The 19,610-nt window shown below is 40.7% G+C and overlaps 1 protein-coding gene across 5 annotated transcripts in view; it reads right to left on the minus strand.

Moving 5' to 3' along the window:
• Nucleotides 1–389: 389 nt before the first annotated feature.
• LOC139474026 (cell death abnormality protein 1-like) overlaps nt 390–19,610 on the minus strand; it is a 52,811-nt gene continuing 33,590 nt past the window's right edge. For 3 of the 5 annotated variants that reach the window (XM_071256884.1, XM_071256891.1, XM_071256897.1), the window contains exons 19-35: nt 19,450–19,587; nt 18,834–18,971; nt 16,726–16,863; nt 16,489–16,626; nt 16,167–16,304; nt 15,903–16,040; nt 15,538–15,675; nt 15,254–15,391; nt 13,131–13,268; nt 12,867–13,004; nt 12,502–12,639; nt 12,218–12,355; nt 10,095–10,232; nt 9,831–9,968; nt 9,466–9,603; nt 9,189–9,326; nt 6,125–6,204 (exon numbers count right to left, since the gene is read on the minus strand). In XM_071256884.1, coding sequence (XP_071112985.1) covers nt 6,137–6,204; nt 9,189–9,326; nt 9,466–9,603; nt 9,831–9,968; nt 10,095–10,232; nt 12,218–12,355; nt 12,502–12,639; nt 12,867–13,004; nt 13,131–13,268; nt 15,254–15,391; nt 15,538–15,675; nt 15,903–16,040; nt 16,167–16,304; nt 16,489–16,626; nt 16,726–16,863; nt 18,834–18,971; nt 19,450–19,587 — 2,276 coding nt within the window. In that variant the 3' untranslated portion in view covers nt 6,125–6,136. Of the gene's footprint in view, nt 1,972–2,282; nt 2,377–2,541; nt 2,662–3,304; nt 3,443–5,534; nt 5,670–5,793; nt 5,887–6,124; nt 6,205–9,188; nt 9,327–9,465; nt 9,604–9,830; nt 9,969–10,094; nt 10,233–12,217; nt 12,356–12,501; nt 12,640–12,866; nt 13,005–13,130; nt 13,269–15,253; nt 15,392–15,537; nt 15,676–15,902; nt 16,041–16,166; nt 16,305–16,488; nt 16,627–16,725; nt 16,864–18,833; nt 18,972–19,449; nt 19,588–19,610 lie in introns of those variants that run through there. The other 2 variants (XM_071256912.1, XM_071256904.1) reach the window with 2 other exon arrangements.

Here is a 19,610-nt window from a genome sequence, read left to right on the forward strand (position 1 = left end):
TAACAAGGGGTGGAAACTAACAAGGGGTGGAAACTAATAAGGGGTGGAGACTAACAAGGGGTGGAAACTAATAAGGGGTGGAAACTAACAAGGGGTGGAGACTAACAAGGGGTGGAGACTAACAAGGGGTGGAGACTAACAAGGGGTGGAAACTAACAAGGGGTGGAAACTAACAAGGGGTGGAAACTAACAAGGGGTGGAGACTAACAAGGGGTGGAAACTAACAAGGGGTGGAGACTAACAAGGGGTGGAAACTAACAAGGGGTGGAGACTAACAAGGGGTGGAAACTAACAAGGGGTGGAGACTAACAAGGGGTGGAAACTAACAAGGGGTGGAGACTAACAAGGGGTGGAAACTAACAAGGGATGGAAACGAACAAGAGGTGGAGACTAACAAGGGAAGTCAACAGATGATTGGCGCTGACAGGTGATTAGCAATACACAATGGAAGCCTACACTTTACAGTTATAACGCTGATAGTATGGAAGCCAGCACTTAAGTTATCATCGATAGGTAATAGGCAATGGACAATGGGCAAACGGGAGGCCGGGGGTATTAAGCACTGATAGGTGAAAGAAAGGAAATAGCAATGTCTTTCGAAGACCTATAAAATAATATAAGACGATAATACTATAAGATACAAATATAAGGGACATTGGTAATCATGTATCGCGTATCTTTCACATTCCTAAAATAACGACTCCTTGGACAACACTCTCTTTAATATCATGCAGGTCATACGTACAAGATAACAATATAAAACTAGGTAAACATTTTCGCGAAACATGGTACCTTATAATGACATATTTCATGTGTCCTGTGAAACATGGTATTTTACGAGACACATTATTGTGTACTTTTTGTTGGTTGTCTACCGGAAATTTTTTTAATAACACATGTAAAACCTTTAAACGTAAATTCTCCCTACTGAACACGCAGGGACGTTTCGTCACCCCTTATAATTGCGACTAAAAAGGTAGTTCCGAATTTGCAAAATCTTATCAAATACAAACAAAAGTAATAAAAAATATTTGAGGTCGCTAAAATACGTTTGGATATGATGGTATACTAAATCAACTTCAAATAAAAATATTCTTGAAACCTACGAGATCGCTGTTGGAAGCCAAGGAAAACACGCTGGTCAAGTAACAAATATGGCCCTTTCAGAAACTAACTCGATTGACGAGTTAAATGCGAAATTTATTCAAGAGAAAAACAAACGGCAAAAAGCGATATTAACTGCATAACTGACCAGTTGTTATTGTTCTGTCTTCCTAATGTGGAAATAACTGCAGTGAAATATCGCGTGTTATGTTCACTGCAATGAAAATATCACTTTTCTCAACTTCAGAAAAATCAATCTTTCAAACCGAAGTGCATAATAAAAGAGGTTATTACGAAGAAACAAGTAACGTCCAAAACAACTGTCAATATCCGTGACTGTTTAACACGTAACAACGTAGACATGTTTTACTTTAAAATATTAGTTAATTGTTTCTTATGAGAATAAAATACCCAAGACTAAATTAGCCAAGTGATAACATATGATTTCTTATGTAAAAGAAGAACCACTGCGTTTTCATCATTGCGTTTTATGATACGAAGCATCCGTGCAAGATCGAAAACCAACAATCGAAAGTGTTACTTCATTCGGTATTTATAAGCAGTGGAGCAGCTAAATCATCAGAGATGCCACCCGATTCCCGTCTTGTGCCCTTGTCGGGCACAACAACAGCGGAGTTGGTAGGGACATCAGTGTCGAGGAGGCTTTGTTGGTTTCCGTTACTGCCGAGACTTGTGGCAGCTGGAGACACAACATCCAAGTCGGCGGCGTACAGAGGGTTGAACGTCACGAATTCTTCAGGATTGCTTCTTGACGAGGAATCTCCACTATATCTCTCATGCGCAAAGAGGTTACAATTGTCTCTACCTGTTCGGTTTTCAGGTATCATGGAAAGTCTGCGCAGGCGTCTAGAGAACCAGATGTAATATATTCATGTAGGTGTATAGTACATAACTGATGCAAACCGTTGAAAAGGAATGATATGTTGTAGAAGGCACGGCCCCACGCAATGTATGGAAGAGGTTCGTGAAAAAGTGACGACAGAACAGGTCATACTTTCAGGACAATCCAAGTATCAATATTACTGGTAGTGCGCGGTCGATTCAGTGCTTTACAAATTACATGTTTCCGTCTTTTTGTAGCGGGGAACAGTTCACGATATAATTTATGTCAATGTTATGATAGAAAATGTCAACTAAATCACAACTGTAAAACTTACCTCCGAAACATACAAGCAATTCCTAAAGTTATGAGAAGTAACAGCAAGATCAGAACACAAGCTCCAGTCAGCAGGAACACCACCACAGATGTTCCTGAAACACAGAACAAAGACAAGTGAGATTCGTAATATTATAATATGACACACTACAAACGTCAGGATTGGCAGATTGTCTTCCCAAGTAATCGGATCGACCAATGACATCTTATGTACACCTGTCAAGACTTTACCAGCTGTTTAATTAATATTGCTCCTTTACCTCTTTCACTGATGATCTTAGCCTGCAGCCGACAGGTACCGTCAGCCGCGTCACACTGTCCAGATTGGCATTTGTGGCAGGTCGATGTGCAGCCATCGCCATACCTGCCTACAGGGCATCCTGAATGTTAAACATAAAGTAAAAATAAACTTAATATATTTCTGAAATAAGCAAAGAATATACCACATTGACGTATCTTAAACACATGCTCATGCTAAAGTTGGAATCAAGCAGTCGACTTTGTTTTGGCAGAGATTTCTTGAAAGGGTTTTTTCGCTTTTATTTGAAAGATATAATAATAATAAATTTTAATACACAGACAAATGTTGTATGCTTAAACACATTTGAAACTGCTTTTAGTCATTACGACTTTGTTGTTATCGCTTATAGTTATATATGAAGCTACATGTGAATACACATCATGTTTCAGTTTGCATAGGTAGCATGCATTGTACTGTCTGGTTGACCCGCGAAGATCCGCGGTAGAATAGTTCGATCCATGTCAATCACTATTGACTCGATTATTTACAGGCCGCCGTCATATAACTGTAATATTATTGTGTCCGGCATTTAACAACAACCATATTAACAAAAAACAGTCCAGTTTCATCAGCCCTGTATTCCTGGAGAAGATGTGTCGGGCGAGCAAAAGCAGACCATAACGACAAATAAGCACCCATGTCAAATACTTCACCATGAAAAATAGTCAAAAGTATATATATATATATGTATAAATGATATTCTTTACAATTTCTTTACTAACCTTCAACACACGTCTCCCCCATCCAGCCTGGTAGACAGCCAGCACTACACTGTCCAGTCACGGGGTCACATGAGGTGTTGTGCCCGCACTTGCCACACACCGAGAGGCACCCATCACCATACATACCCTCTGGACATGCTGTTAAATAGAGACGAGCATTACGATCCTTCATGTTCATTGTGAATGCCATCTGTTTCCCAAGTTTCACACATCTACTATTTTACGGAATTGAGATTTCGATTCTAACCTCGCGTAAACGTTGGTAACAGTCGTAAAGGGACAATTGATTATCTTACTGTTGCACTATGCATGCTCGTCCATCGATACGCCGTTGTCCTGTTCCTTACCTGAGTTCTTACTTGCTGTATGTTGTGCCTGTCCAGTGATACTCCATCTTGTTGCTCATCACCTGAGTTCTTACCTGCTGTATATTGTGCCTGTCCAGTGATACCCCATCTTGTTGCTCATCACCTGAGTTCTTACTTGCTGTATATTGTGCCTGTCCAGTGATAGTCCATCTTGTTGTTCATCACCTGAGTTCTTACTTGCTGTATATTGTGCCTGTCCAGTGATAGTCCATCTTGTTGTTCATCACCTGAGTTCTTACTTGTTGTGTGCCTGTCCAGTGATACTCCATCTTGTTGTTCATCACCTGAGTTCTTACTTGCTGTATATTGTGCCTGTCCAGTGATAGTCCATCTTGTTGTTCATCACCTGAGTTCTTACTTGTTGTGTGCCTGTCCAGTGATACTCCATCTTGTTGTTCATCACCTGAGTTCTTACTTGCTGTATATTGTGCCTGTCCAGTGATAGTCCATCTTGTTGCTCATCACCTGAGTTCTTACCTGCTGTATATTGTGCCCGTCCAGTGATACTCCATCTTGTTGCTCATCACCTGAGTTCTTACTTGCTGTATATTGTGCCTGTCCAGTGATACTCCATCCTGTTGCTCGTCATCTGAGTTCTTACTTGCTGTATATTGTGCCTGTCCAGTGATAGTCCATCTTGTTGTTCATCACCTGAGTTCTTACTTGTTGTGTGCCTGTCCAGTGATACTCCATCTTGTTGTTCATCACCCGAGTTCTTACTTGCTGTATATTGTGCCTGTCCAGTGATAGTCCATCTTGTTGCTCATCACCTGAGTTCTTACTTGCTGTATATTGTGCCTGTCCAGTGATACTCCATCCTGTTGCTCATCATCTGAGTTCTTACCTGCTGTATATTGTGCCTGTCCAGTGATAGTCCATCTTGTTGTTCATCACCTGAGTTCTTACTTGTTGTGTGCCTGTCCAGTGATACTCCATCTTGTTGTTCATCACCCGAGTTCTTACTTGCTGTATATTGTGCCTGTCCAGTGATAGTCCATCTTGTTGCTCATCACCTGAGTTCTTACCTGCTGTATATTGTGCCCGTCCAGTGATACTCCATCTTGTTGCTCATCACCTGAGTTCTTACTTGCTGTATATTGTGCCTGTCCAGTGATACTCCATCCTGTTGCTCATCATCTGAGTTCTTACCTGCTGTATATTGTGCCCGTCCAGTGATAGTCCATCTTGTTGTTCATCACCTGAGTTCTTACTTGCTGTATATTGTGCCTGTCCAGTGATAGGAGTTCTTACTTGCTGTATATTGTGCCTGTCCAGTGATACTCCATCTTGTTGTTCATCACCTGAGTTCTTACTTGTTGTGTGCCTGTCCAGTGATACTCCATCTTGTTGCTCATCACCTGAGTTCTTACCTGCTGTATATTGTGCCCGTCCAGTGATAGTCCATCTTGTTGCTCATCACCTGAGTTCTTACCTGCTGTATATTGTGCCTGTCCAGTGATAGTCCATCTTGTTGCTCATCACGTGAGTTCTTACTTGCTGTATATTGTGCCTGTCCAGTGATACTCCATCTTGTTGCTCATCACCTGAGTTCTTACCTGCTGTATATTGTGCCTGTCCAATGATAGTCCATCTTGTTGTTCATCACCTGAGTTCTTACTTGCTGTATATTGTGCCTGTCCAGTGATAGTCCATCTTGTTGTTCATCACCTGAGTTCTTACTTGTTGTGTGCCTGTCCAGTGATACTCCATCTTGTTGCTCATCACGTGAGTTCTTACTTGCTGTATATTGTGCCTGTCCAGTGATAGGCCATCTTGTTGCTCATCACCTGAGTTCTTACCTGCTGTATATTGTGCCTGTCCAGTGATAGTCCTTTGTGCAGCTCATCACGACTCTTAATTACCTGCTGTACAATGTATCCCCTTCCAGCCGGGGAGACATCCATTGAGGCAGTATCCCTTTGAAGCATCACAACGCTCTGATCTGCAATACTTGCAGGTGGAGTTACAATTATAACCAAAATACCCAGGAGAACATTCTGAAACAAACAAATTCAACATGAATTAATTTCATAATGTTTCCCAACGTTGCCAGATATGGTGAGCTTTGATACATCTCTAAATGAATCTTACTTCAGCTGACCTGTCACCACCTGTAATTACCTTCATCACATCTGGGCCCAGTCCACCCTTCGTCACATCCACTCATGCAGTTCCCAGTACCTTTGTTACAGGATTCTCCGTCCAAGCACCCATCCGACGAAGGGGGTATACACAAGGTTGCAGTAATAGTCAGACTTCTCGGCCCACCTCGTAGCGAAAATGTCATGACGAGGAAGCATCAAGAATCTCTTTTTTGGCGAGTAAGTAAATGTTATTTAACGCAGCACTTAGCAATGTTCACATATCACATACATTTTTTTAAATCGTCGATCCGGGCCAGAAACTGTTACTGAGAGAATCAATGGGATTCCACGCATTCCACGGTAACACTCAATCAGCCATATCATAGAGTGGGACCCCCTAATCCAGTCGTACCCTCTTTTGGAAGTAACGCACTGTGTCGCATGGATTCTGTGAAATCAAAACTTAAACATGTCAGATTTTACGACTATGGTGTAATTGTGATTAATGATGACTAGCCCTTGTCATGAATAAATATGTTTTTTAAATTTGAAGTGTCATTGTTCCTAATGAAAGTTATCATGAACTCGCAACAAATTCATCAAACTCTTTCCTTGAGGTCTAATCAACTTCATATAATGAGTTCTTCCAAATTCTGTCAGTTTCTATAGTTTATTACCCACGTGGTGAAGATACAGGTGATAAGATACTAAATCCGTACGTCACACGTACCGTTTCGTAAAAATGGTATCTAACGAGAATGAGTGTAGTATTCTCTATTTATCAAAACCAAGGTAATCGTGACAGGTCGCTTACACGTACATTTGTTTCTCTCTTGGGTTGTTGTCCAAGTTCACTATTATACTGATTATTGATGAAATGCAACACGAAGCCATTCGAAGTTTGTTCCATTACTTGGGTGGGAATTAGGATGCCATACTGCAGGACGTTTCATGATGTGATTCATGATGGAGCCAATGCTCTGGCGCGGGAAGGTGATGCAACGATTGGCGAAGCCATTGAAGAGAAATTGACTGATTATGCAAGTGTAGATGTTACCCGTGAAAGACATTCGTTTGACTAACCCCCTAATTTTATTGGTGCTGAGGATAGAGTGAACGTTTCGGATTGTGACGTTGATGTCATTGTCCACGATCGTTTCCAGAAACTTAAGGAATTCGCTTTTTCTTTTATCAGCCCGTGTGTAACATCATTCAACCTTCCCTCCATCCCGTCCTTTGACGCTAGAAATAGTGGAGATCGCAAAACTATTTACAAGAACTATTGGCTGATGCTGGACAGAAGAAATGCCTGAAGGCATCCTTGGTATCTTTCCGAAAGACAGGACTGTTCAATCGTGACTGTTTTGACGAAACTGTTGTTAGTGTGCCCCGGGAAATTATACGCGATTGCGTTTAGAACCATGCACTTCTCTCCTGAAGTGTACATTGACATTTCATAAAATATATCTATGCACAAGCCCTGTCTATATATTTAAAATGGAAAATTTTATAGTATTTGAAATAGAAATAGAATCGAGAATGAATTTATTATGTATCTGTGTAAGCTATTCATTGACATGTCAAATTTTATAAATTATTACATGTATACAGGTGATAGATCTATCTATAAATAAACTACATTTAATTGATATTATGACTTTTATATATATAGGTAAGTTAATATATTGTCACTTTTACAATGATTATACCTGGCGCGTTTGTATTTTTGGCCAAATGTGAAAATAATACATGCAAACTATTATCGGGTTTCAGTAGTCAAATAATGATTTTTTTAATTTTCGAATTCTCTTGTCATATGTTATTTAAAAAACGGCTCGCAGATTGTTTTGTGCCGTTGTGACAAGGTCGATATAAAATAGTTTCCATTCAAACATGTTCAACGCATTAACATTCTTTACAATATTATCTGGTGTCAAAGAACATAATATATCTGCATGATACAATCGTCTACTGTATATGGGTATGTGTTAATTGTTGAAACGTAACGTCTTTGTGATATCATTTGGTATTTTTTGGGTAGTTTCATTGCAAGCAAGCAGACACATCAAGACGTTGTGCTATGTTTGAGTTTGACACTATTTTCCTGCACGATGTCAGCTAACCGAAGGCAAATTCCGCCGACTTTTGTATTTGGGGTTCATTGAACATAGACTACTGAATATTTAACACCTTAACATCAGATGTAGTGTAATGATTTAAAGTATAAAATGAATTTTGTTACATTGATTGGAGTAGGGCAAAACTGTCTGCCACGGTTTAGATGTTAAAGTTGTACTTTTGCTATTCAAGATGATCGTTCACCGCCCGTTAAACTGCCAGTTCTCGCAAAATACCTCGCTATTTATAGTCCAGTTTGGGTTTTAAAACAAGGCATATTACATGCTAACTTTCGGACATCTTGTAGATATATACTCTTTAAAAAAAGAAACGCACACGTAATATGTCTTTCATTGAATCTGACTACACAAATAATCCGGTATATAAATTGGATATATATTATTGGAAAATGTTGGTGGCCTGATATTCGAAAAACGGTGCGTCAAAACGCAGCCATTGTCGATTTGCAATATCTTCAATAGCATTGTTTTCACACTTGTCCAACAATGTCATGGTAAAGCCAAATACACGTGAAAGTTATGGCATTCGTAAGGCGTGGTAGTGGCTATAGAAAAAGGCAAGCATAAGCCAATAATTTGTCAATCAATTGTCAACATATTTCAAGTTCGAAAATACTGAGACTCAGGACACTTTTGGGATGGACTCGATCGACGTGTACGTCAGAACACTCCCGCAACTGGTCATTGCGTTACAAGTAGAATGGCGCAGAATTCCGCAGGACAGAATTCGTACACTTATCCAGTCAGTGCCGCGGAGATGCAGAGCCGTGATTGCTGGCCGGGGCGGTCACACGAGATACTGAGTTCAGCGCAACCTTGTGGCCTTATGTGACATGACGATGAACAGTTTTCAATGCCTTTGTACAACGAAAACGTGTGACTATCGAGCTCCTATGATATCAAAAAAAAATATCGACTTAATTAGGTACAAAAAAATTACTAAAAATCTACCTGTGTGTCTCTTTGAAGAGTGTATAAGCAGGATTCGTGATGTTCATTAGGTAGCTTTCTATTACAAGTCACCACAGAATTCTGGTTTTCTCCTTCTCATGAAAATGATGCTTGAACTTTGATTCCACAAATGGGGTCTTTTGAAATATAGTATATCAGTTATAGAAAAACGACACTTTTATTTGCAATTGATAAATAAAATATTGCTCAGCACACACTGCCAGATACAGATTGAGATGAGTAAAAACTCAGTCCAATCGAAAACCCATTGATTGCCAATTCAATCCTGCTCAAGAGTGCTCATTGAAAAGTTCTAAACACGATTGCCAGGTCTGCAACTTACCCTTATTACATCTGTCGCCGGTCCAGCCTGGTTCACACCCTGATGGACAATGCCCGCTCTCCTTGTTACAGAGAGTTCCACCCTTACAGTTAGCACAAGTAGAACTGCAGTTGAAACCATAGTACCCATCGCTACATTCTGGAAGGTCAAGGTAGAAGAATCTAGAGACATGCTTTCACAGGTTTGCTAAGTTTGGAAAAAAAAACCTTTTCAATCCATCAAATAATTAACCCAGTAACGTTGAAGAAACCCTTTACCTTCTGTTGTTTAAACATACCTTTGTTACACATGTTTCCTGTCCAGCCAGATTCACATCCGTCGATACAACGACCTGTAACCTTGTCACATGGCTCTCTATTCAGGCATCGGCTACATGAATGTTGACATCCAACTCCATAGCTGCCGTTAGGACATTCTGCAAACAAGGTCAGTTCTTATCTTACTGTGAGGTCTGTTTTTGTATAATTGAGATTGGTTACCACAAACATGATGCGAATTTACGAGTTCATTGTCTTGTGCAGCCAGGGTGTATCCGGCGGAAATCAATTCACTCATTTTCTGGGACTCAATGTTGTCAGCTTAATTGTTTAATTCGATAGCTCAAAACTATGTGTCCTGTCCTAGGAGGGATCTGAAACTTACCCTTGTTACATTTGTCGCCAATCCAGCCTGACTCACACCCTGATGGACAATGCCCACTCTCCTTGTTACACACAGTTCCGTCCTTACACAAAGCACAGGTAGAGCTACAGTTCAAACCAAAATACCCATCGCTGCATTCTGGAAGGTAAAGGTAGAGAACTCAAGAGACATCCTTTCATAGGTTTGCTAAGTTTGAAAACATTTTTCAAAAAAGTTAACCCTGGAAAGATGAAGAAACCCTTTTCTCATGTGGTTTGAACATACCTTTGTTACACATGTTTCCTGTCCAGCCAGACTCACATCCGTCGATACAACGACCTGTAACCTTGTCGCATGGCTCTCTGTTCAGGCATCGGCTGCATGAATGTTGACATCCAACTCCATAGCTGCCGTTAGGACATTCTACAAATATGTCCAGTACTTTTTATCTTAATGAAATGTCAGTTTGTGTAGAATTGGGTAACTACATACCTAACATCATTTTATGAGGTGGTGGTCGTATGCAGACAGTGTGCATACAGGGAACACACTGACTGTCAGTCTTATTGTTTTTCATATCTCTATTCAGCGGTTCAGGACAATGTGTCACAAATGAAAGCAAATGTTATCTGAAGTTTACTGCAAAACAGTATGCGAAATGCTGGAATTGCTGATAGCATCGATGAAACATTTGGGGGCAAGTGGTAGGCATCCACATGGGCACCAATTGTGCTAACCTTCTTGCTGATCTGTTTGTTTATGCATATAAATCGGAATTTCTGCTCGGATTGGCAAAGTCAAAACAAGGGAATTTGGCCAAGAAGTTTAATTTAAGCTTCAGGTATATCGATGATCTTATATCGTTCAATAACCATAAAATAACCAATTCCCTTCCACTGATTTACTCACCTGAACTAGACGTAAAGGAGACCAGTGATACCGCCTCATCTGTTTGATATTAAGATCTGTGTTCAAAGATTCAGAGTGACAAAACACTCTTCACAAGAATGTATGACAAGAGGGATGCATATAACTTTCCTATAGTCAACTGTCCTTCATGTCACGCACTATTTTAGAACCTGCAACCTTTGGTGTTTACATTTCATAACTTTTGAGACACAATCGAGCCACCTCTTTCTTCCAAGACGTCATACGACTCTTGCTCAGAAGTTGTTTGACACAAGGTGGTTATTTTGCTTGTGTCACGGTCCAATGGCCGCTCTGCTCCCCGGCTTTATTTGAACACCACTCGGCAAAGTAAGGTGGTTGGTGTTGTACAGTCAGAGATTTAGTGGCCCGACTGTTTCATTCTCTTGTCATTTACTGGCACACTCATACCATGTTTGACTGGATCTATGTTATCCGATACATGTTCTCCACCTTATTCATGTGTTGAAAATGTTTTTATAACTACGATTTTTTAACATTTGGGGAATTTATATGTGCACTCAGATATTTCTCATGTATTTATGATACTTTTTGCCTCCTCAATAATTGTACATAGCTTGTTTCCTGTCTTTAATGATACCGTTGGCTAGCTTATGTTCAGCGCTTATTTTGATACATACATCTTCAAAATAAATATTGTAGTTAGTTTGCTATTCGTGTTTTACCCATTTTTAGAAACACAGTTTGGCAAAGTGCCTCGGACTATTGTATTCCCCAGCTGTCCAGAGAGATTGACCTCTCTAAGGTCCGCACGCAGTATATATGTGCTTCTGTTGGATCTTGTGTGTTTACCCCGAAAGACTCGTTAGGCCGTTTTTAAGGGTCAGTTTGCTTCGGGGTGGTCACGTCGAAATTCAGTTTTCGTAAGTAAGTGGTTAGGAGGCACCTTTGAACTTCTACTGACTTACTCTGGTTGTATTGAGCTAAATTTAGTTACGAGGGTTTCCGATGCTCAGTTATTCTAGTAATCTGTGGATAACCAACCTTCCCTTGATTGTCCAGCTTTTGAAGATTTTTTGTATTTCTTTGTTCAGTCAAAGAGACTGAATCTTTAGTTTTTCAGACATTTGATGTTCAGACGTTCTCGTCTATTTTATAGTCCAAGTGAGTTATTATAGGGATATGCCGTCTGTGTTTATTTCCCGCTATTTAACCCAGCCGAGTTTCTTCACTCATTAGAATGTTGAGTTAATTGACTCAGGTGTTAATTGGTCGCAGCCGACATAATTGCCTGTCTACGCATCACGTCAGTATCTTGTCAAAGTGTTGTTTGAGCTGATCTCATCATATTACTGTAATTCAGTTGCTCTCCTTTTCGCTAACACCTGGTATCATCAATAATTGATCACTATGCTCAAGATATAGTCAGAATCCTCCAATCTACTCAACTTTTAGGAGAGATTTCTATTGAATATGGAAAGGGTTTTATTCCAAAAGCTCAAAGCTCGACAGGAACTTACCCTTGTTACATCTGTCGCCGATCCAGCCTGGCTCACATCCTGATGGACAATGCCCACTCTCCTTGTTACAGACAGTTCCGCCTTTACAGTTAGCACAGGTAGAAGTACAGTTGAAACCAAAGTATCCACCGCTACATTCTGGAAGGTCAAGGCAGAAGAATCAAGAGACAGCCTTTCATAGGTTTGCTATGTTTGAAAACAAAATAGTCTTTTCTTTAAATCCATCCAAATAGTTAACTAGACAACGTTGAAGAAACCCTTTTCTTTCTGAGGTTTGAACCCACCTTTGTTACACATGTTTCCTGTCCAGCCAGATTCACATCCGTCGATACAATGACCTGTAACCTTGTCACATGGCTCTCTGTTCTGGCATCGGCTACATGAATGCTGACATCCAACTCCATAGCTGCCGTTAGGACATTCTGCAAACAAGGTCAGTTCTTATCTTACTGAGAGGTCTGTTTTTGTATAATTGAGATTGGTTACCACAAACATGATGCGAATTTACGAGTTCATTGTCTTGTGCAGCCAGGGTGTATCCGGCGGAAATCAATTCACTCATTTTCTGGGACTCAATGTTGTCAGCTTAATTGTTTAATTCGATAGCTCAAAACTATGTGTCCTGTCCTAGGAGGGATCTGAAACTTACCCTTGTTACATTTGTCGCCAATCCAGCCTGACTCACACCCTGATGGACAATGCCCACTCTCCTTGTTACACACAGTTCCGTCCTTACACAAAGCACAGGTAGAGCTACAGTTCAAACCAAAATACCCATCGCTGCATTCTGGAAGGTAAAGGTAGAGAACTCAAGAGACATCCTTTCATAGGTTTGCTAAGTTTGAAAACATTTTTCAAAAAAGTTAACCCTGGAAAGATGAAGAAACCCTTTTCTCATGTGGTTTGAACATACCTTTGTTACACATGTTTCCTGTCCAGCCAGACTCACATCCGTCGATACAACGACCTGTAACCTTGTCGCATGGCTCTCTGTTCAGGCATCGGCTGCATGAATGTTGACATCCAACTCCATAGCTGCCGTTAGGACATTCTACAAATATGTCCAGTACTTTTTATCTTAATGAAATGTCAGTTTGTGTAGAATTGGGTAACTACATACCTAACATCATTTTATGAGGTGGTGGTCGTATGCAGACAGTGTGCATACAGGGAACACACTGACTGTCAGTCTTATTGTTTTTCATATCTCTATTCAGCGGTTCAGGACAATGTGTCACAAATGAAAGCAAATGTTATCTGAAGTTTACTGCAAAACAGTATGCGAAATGCTGGAATTGCTGATAGCATCGATGAAACATTTGGGGGCAAGTGGTAGGCATCCACATGGGCACCAATTGTGCTAACCTTCTTGCTGATCTGTTTGTTTATGCATATAAATCGGAATTTCTGCTCGGATTGGCAAAGTCAAAACAAGGGAATTTGGCCAAGAAGTTTAATTTAAGCTTCAGGTATATCGATGATCTTATATCGTTCAATAACCATAAAATAACCAATTCCCTTCCACTGATTTACTCACCTGAACTAGACGTAAAGGAGACCAGTGATACCGCCTCATCTGTTTGATATTAAGATCTGTGTTCAAAGATTCAGAGTGACAAAACACTCTTCACAAGAATGTATGACAAGAGGGATGCATATAACTTTCCTATAGTCAACTGTCCTTCATGTCACGCACTATTTTAGAACCTGCAACCTTTGGTGTTTACATTTCATAACTTTTGAGACACAATCGAGCCACCTCTTTCTTCCAAGACGTCATACGACTCTTGCTCAGAAGTTGTTTGACACAAGGTGGTTATTTTGCTTGTGTCACGGTCCAATGGCCGCTCTGCTCCCCGGCTTTATTTGAACACCACTCGGCAAAGTAAGGTGGTTGGTGTTGTACAGTCAGAGATTTAGTGGCCCGACTGTTTCATTCTCTTGTCATTTACTGGCACACTCATACCATGTTTGACTGGATCTATGTTATCCGATACATGTTCTCCACCTTATTCATGTGTTGAAAATGTTTTTATAACTACGATTTTTTAACATTTGGGGAATTTATATGTGCACTCAGATATTTCTCATGTATTTATGATACTTTTTGCCTCCTCAATAATTGTACATAGCTTGTTTCCTGTCTTTAATGATACCGTTGGCTAGCTTATGTTCAGCGCTTATTTTGATACATACATCTTCAAAATAAATATTGTAGTTAGTTTGCTATTCGTGTTTTACCCATTTTTAGAAACACAGTTTGGCAAAGTGCCTCGGACTATTGTATTCCCCAGCTGTCCAGAGAGATTGACCTCTCTAAGGTCCGCACGCAGTATATATGTGCTTCTGTTGGATCTTGTGTGTTTACCCCGAAAGACTCGTTAGGCCGTTTTTAAGGGTCAGTTTGCTTCGGGGTGGTCACGTCGAAATTCAGTTTTCGTAAGTAAGTGGTTAGGAGGCACCTTTGAACTTCTACTGACTTACTCTGGTTGTATTGAGCTAAATTTAGTTACGAGGGTTTCCGATGCTCAGTTATTCTAGTAATCTGTGGATAACCAACCTTCCCTTGATTGTCCAGCTTTTGAAGATTTTTTGTATTTCTTTGTTCAGTCAAAGAGACTGAATCTTTAGTTTTTCAGACATTTGATGTTCAGACGTTCTCGTCTATTTTATAGTCCAAGTGAGTTATTATAGGGATATGCCGTCTGTGTTTATTTCCCGCTATTTAACCCAGCCGAGTTTCTTCACTCATTAGAATGTTGAGTTAATTGACTCAGGTGTTAATTGGTCGCAGCCGACATAATTGCCTGTCTACGCATCACGTCAGTATCTTGTCAAAGTGTTGTTTGAGCTGATCTCATCATATTACTGTAATTCAGTTGCTCTCCTTTTCGCTAACACCTGGTATCATCAATAATTGATCACTATGCTCAAGATATAGTCAGAATCCTCCAATCTACTCAACTTTTAGGAGAGATTTCTATTGAATATGGAAAGGGTTTTATTCCAAAAGCTCAAAGCTCGACAGGAACTTACCCTTGTTACATCTGTCGCCGATCCAGCCTGGCTCACATCCTGATGGACAATGCCCACTCTCCTTGTTACAGACAGTTCCGCCTTTACAGTTAGCACAGGTAGAAGTACAGTTGAAACCAAAGTATCCACCGCTACATTCTGGAAGGTCAAGGCAGAAGAATCAAGAGACAGCCTTTCATAGGTTTGCTATGTTTGAAAACAAAATAGTCTTTTCTTTAAATCCATCCAAATAGTTAACTAGACAACGTTGAAGAAACCCTTTTCTTTCTGAGGTTTGAACCCACCTTTGTTACACATGTTTCCTGTCCAGCCAGATTCACATCCGTCGATACAATGACCTGTAACCTTGTCACATGGCTCTCTGTTCTGGCATCGGCTACATGAATGCTGACATCCAACTCCATAGCTGCCGTTAGGACATTCTGCAAACAAGGTCAGTTCTTATCTTACTGAGAGGTCTGTTTTTGTATAATTGAGATTGGTTACCTCAAACATGATGCGAATTTACGAGTTCATTGTCTTGTGCAGCCAGGGTGTATCTGGCGGAAATCAATTCACTCATTTTCTGGGACTCAATGTTGTCAGCTTAATTGTTTAATTCGATAGCTCAAAACTATGTATCCTGTCCTAGGAGGGATCTGAAACTTACCCTTGTTACATCTGTCGCCAGTCCAGCCTGACTCACACCCTGATGGACAATGCCCGCTCTCCTTGTTACACACAGTTCCGTCCTTACACGAAGCACAGGTAGAGCTGCAGTTGAAACCAAAATACCCATCGCTGCATTCTGGAAGGTAAAGGTAGAGGACTCAAGAGACATCCTTTCATAGGTTTGCTAAGTTTGAAAACATTTTTCAAAATAGTTAACCCTGGAAGGATGAAGAAACCCTTTTCCCATGTGGTTTGAACATACCTTTGTTACACTTGTTTCCTGTCCAGCCAGACTCACATCCATGGATACAACGACCTATAACCTTGTCGCATGGCTCTCTGTTCAGGCATCGGCTGCATGAATGTTGACATTCAACTCCATAGCTGCCATTAGGACATTCTGCAAATATGTCCAGTTGTGTTCATCGTAATGAAATGTCAGTTTATGTGTAATTGAATAAGGTAACTACATACCTGATATGATTGTATGATTTGATGGTCGTAAGCAGTGTATCCAGCGGACTCAAAGACTAATTGGGTTTTTTCCAAAAGCTCAAAGCTCGACAGTCAGATCTGGATCTTACCCTTGTTACATCTGTCGCCAGTCAGGCCTGGCTCACACCCTGATGGACAATGCCCACTCTCCTTGTTACACACAGTTCCGTCCTTACACGAAGCACAGGTAGAGCTGCAGTTGAAACCAAAATATCCATCGCTACATTCTGGAAGATAAGGAAATTTGGATGTATGTTACAAAGAAAGTAATTGAGAAAATATCCTGCTCGGTTAAACAAACACTTCCCTCTGAAGGATGAACATACCTTTGTTGCACTTGTTTCCTGTCCAGCCAGCCTCACATCCCCCAATGCAATCACCTGTAGCCTTGTCGCATGGCTCTCTGTTCAGGCATCGGATACAGGTGTGTTGACATTGAAATCCATGGCTGCCATTTGGACATTCTGCAAATGTGTTGAGTTTTATTTTAACGAACGGTCCACGGAAATATACTGTAGAATGAGAAAAATACATGCATCTCGAAAGCTTAATTTGAAGAATAATTCTTAACGCAATCAAACATCTGTTATTGTGAAAGTGAATTTACATAATATACTCAACAACAAAATTTTCTGTGACACCAACATTTTAGACTTAGTGTATTTTTCAAACAAGTAAAGTTTGGTTTTTAATATTGTAGTACATGTATGGAATCAAGTCACAAAAACGCAGCTGCTACAGAAAAGCATGCATTCCATGCAAAAGTTGACTTTTATGGAAGCCCCATTTCACTACCCAAGAATGGGTATAAAAACATGTGCGTTAACAAGATTCCATATGTATTGTTTAGCATCGTGCTGACAACAATCACTCAGAAAAACAACAAAATGACACAATTATTCAACATTACGAAATGCCACGCCTGTCCGAAAATAAGCGTCTGCGAGCCACTGGTATGCTTGATGCAGGATCGAGTCGACGTGATGTTGCAAGACAATTCAACGTCCACAGAAACACCATTTGGTGTTTATGGCAACGTTGGCAACAGACGAATGCAGTCAGCGACCATCCTCGGAGTGGCAGGCCACGTGTAACCAATAATCGACAAGACAACTGGATTCGAACAACATACCTACGAAATCGATTCCAGCCAGAAACAGTGACTGCAAGAAGCATCCCTGGCCTTCGAGGAATATCTTCACAAACCGTACGTGCAGGAATTTTCGCCAGAAGACCCGCCAGACGTCCCATTTTGACAGGAAACCACCGTCAAGCACGTCTACAGTAGTGTAGACAGTGTCTACGCTGGACGGCCATGCAGTGGGGACAAGTTCTATTCACCTACGAGTCTCGTTTTCACCTCAGCCACAGCGAGGGACGGATTCGAGTGTACCGACGTCGAAGTGAACGTTACGTCAATCATTGTGTCATGGAAATAGATCGGTTCGGGGGCGGCAGCGTTATAGTATGGGGTGGGATTACAGCAAGACAGAGGACCGGTTTGATAGTGGCAGGGGGAAATCTCAATGGACAGCGTTACCGCGACGAGATCATCGGCCCTGTTGTTCTACCGTTTCAGCGTCGTCATGGCCCAGGCATTACCTTTCAACATGACAACGCCCGGCCTCATATTGCTCGACTTGCTCAGGATTTTCTTCACCAAAACAAACGTGAATGTCATCGAGCACATGTGGGATGAGATGGATCGGCGTCTTCGACGTCAACCACGTGTTCCACAGACACTCCAGCAGATTTTGACATATATCCCACAGGACTTTGTGCGACACCTGGTCCATTCCATGAGACGTGAAGATGTGTTGCTTGCATCGCAACCAGAGGTGGATACACACGCTATTGATTTGAAAATTGACATTGAAATCACGCTTTTTCTGAAGTCAGTATGGCAAATTAAACCATTTGAACACTTACAGAATTCTTTTATCTGTTGCAAACAGGAACTTTTGTTGTTCAGTATATATATTTACACCACAATCACTAATAATAAAACAAATGTGTCAGTCGTCGGGGTAAGGTAACGAACCACGGCGTCGGGGCTTGAAGGCAGCAATGTCACACAATGGACTACAACATCACCCGGTTAATGCAAATGTTCGTGTAATAAATCACTTAAATCACTTAACTGTGATGAGTACCGTGATTTATGGTACATGTAATGAATTTAATTACCCTTAACCATGTCATGCACAGAAGAACAAACAGTTGTTTATTAACTTACTCCAACCCAGTATCAATTTATAAATAAATCTATTCTAAATCACCTCTTACAAAAAAAATAAGTAACTGCAGACCAATTCTGGCCCGGATTGACCATGACCTGTATTCTTTACATATTGCAGATAATGTATATACAATTCAAATCAGTCGATACCTCATCTATCCATATTCAGCTACGCACAACGTAGAGTTCACCAACCTATGGTACATCTGTCTCCAATCCATCCAGGTTGACAACCAGAGGGGCATTTTCCACTGGCATGGTCACAAACAGTTTCACCGGAACAGTTGCCACATGTCGATGTACAGTTGAAGCCATAATACCCATCCTCACACTCTGAAAACATACAAGACAGAATTTAAAGAGACCTTGGACACACACAATTGTTAGGCGTGTTGTATTCCCATTATACTTGAATCCAATTATACACATAAATTCATGGTGGCTGTATTTGAACGGTGTTTTAGGATATACTTCCTGGTGCCTAGCACACACATAGATCAATGTACATGGAAGTACGGTTCGTTGGAACAGTGTCTTCATTTGACGATTCAGTTGTAACTGGATAACTAGAATCCAGCTTTTTCAAGAATACATATACAGCAAAGTACGGTCATAACGAACACGCTTATAACGAACCAACGGACATAACGAACTTACTTTTTGGTCCCGACTATTTGCTGTAGTTCTGCTGTATATATGTTTATAACGAACTACGGTTATAACGAACTAAAATTAGTAGTCCCTTTGAGTTCGTTATAACCGTACTTTACTGTATTGGGTACTCTTCAAAACAGGTATGTTGAAAGCTCACCTGTGGAACCTCCTTCCCCACTCAAACCGGGTTCACAGCCAATGGAACACTGTCCACTTGCCTTGTCACAGACTTCTCCATCTTCACACTTCCCGCAGCTTGATGTGCAGTTAAATCCACGAGGATCTCCTTCACATTCTTCAAGAGAAGATAAATTATGA

Source organism: Haliotis cracherodii, unplaced genomic scaffold, assembly GCF_022045235.1.
Source record: "Haliotis cracherodii isolate W230 unplaced genomic scaffold, xgHalCrac1.p SCAF_1, whole genome shotgun sequence".
NCBI lineage: Eukaryota > Metazoa > Mollusca > Gastropoda > Lepetellida > Haliotidae > Haliotis > Haliotis cracherodii.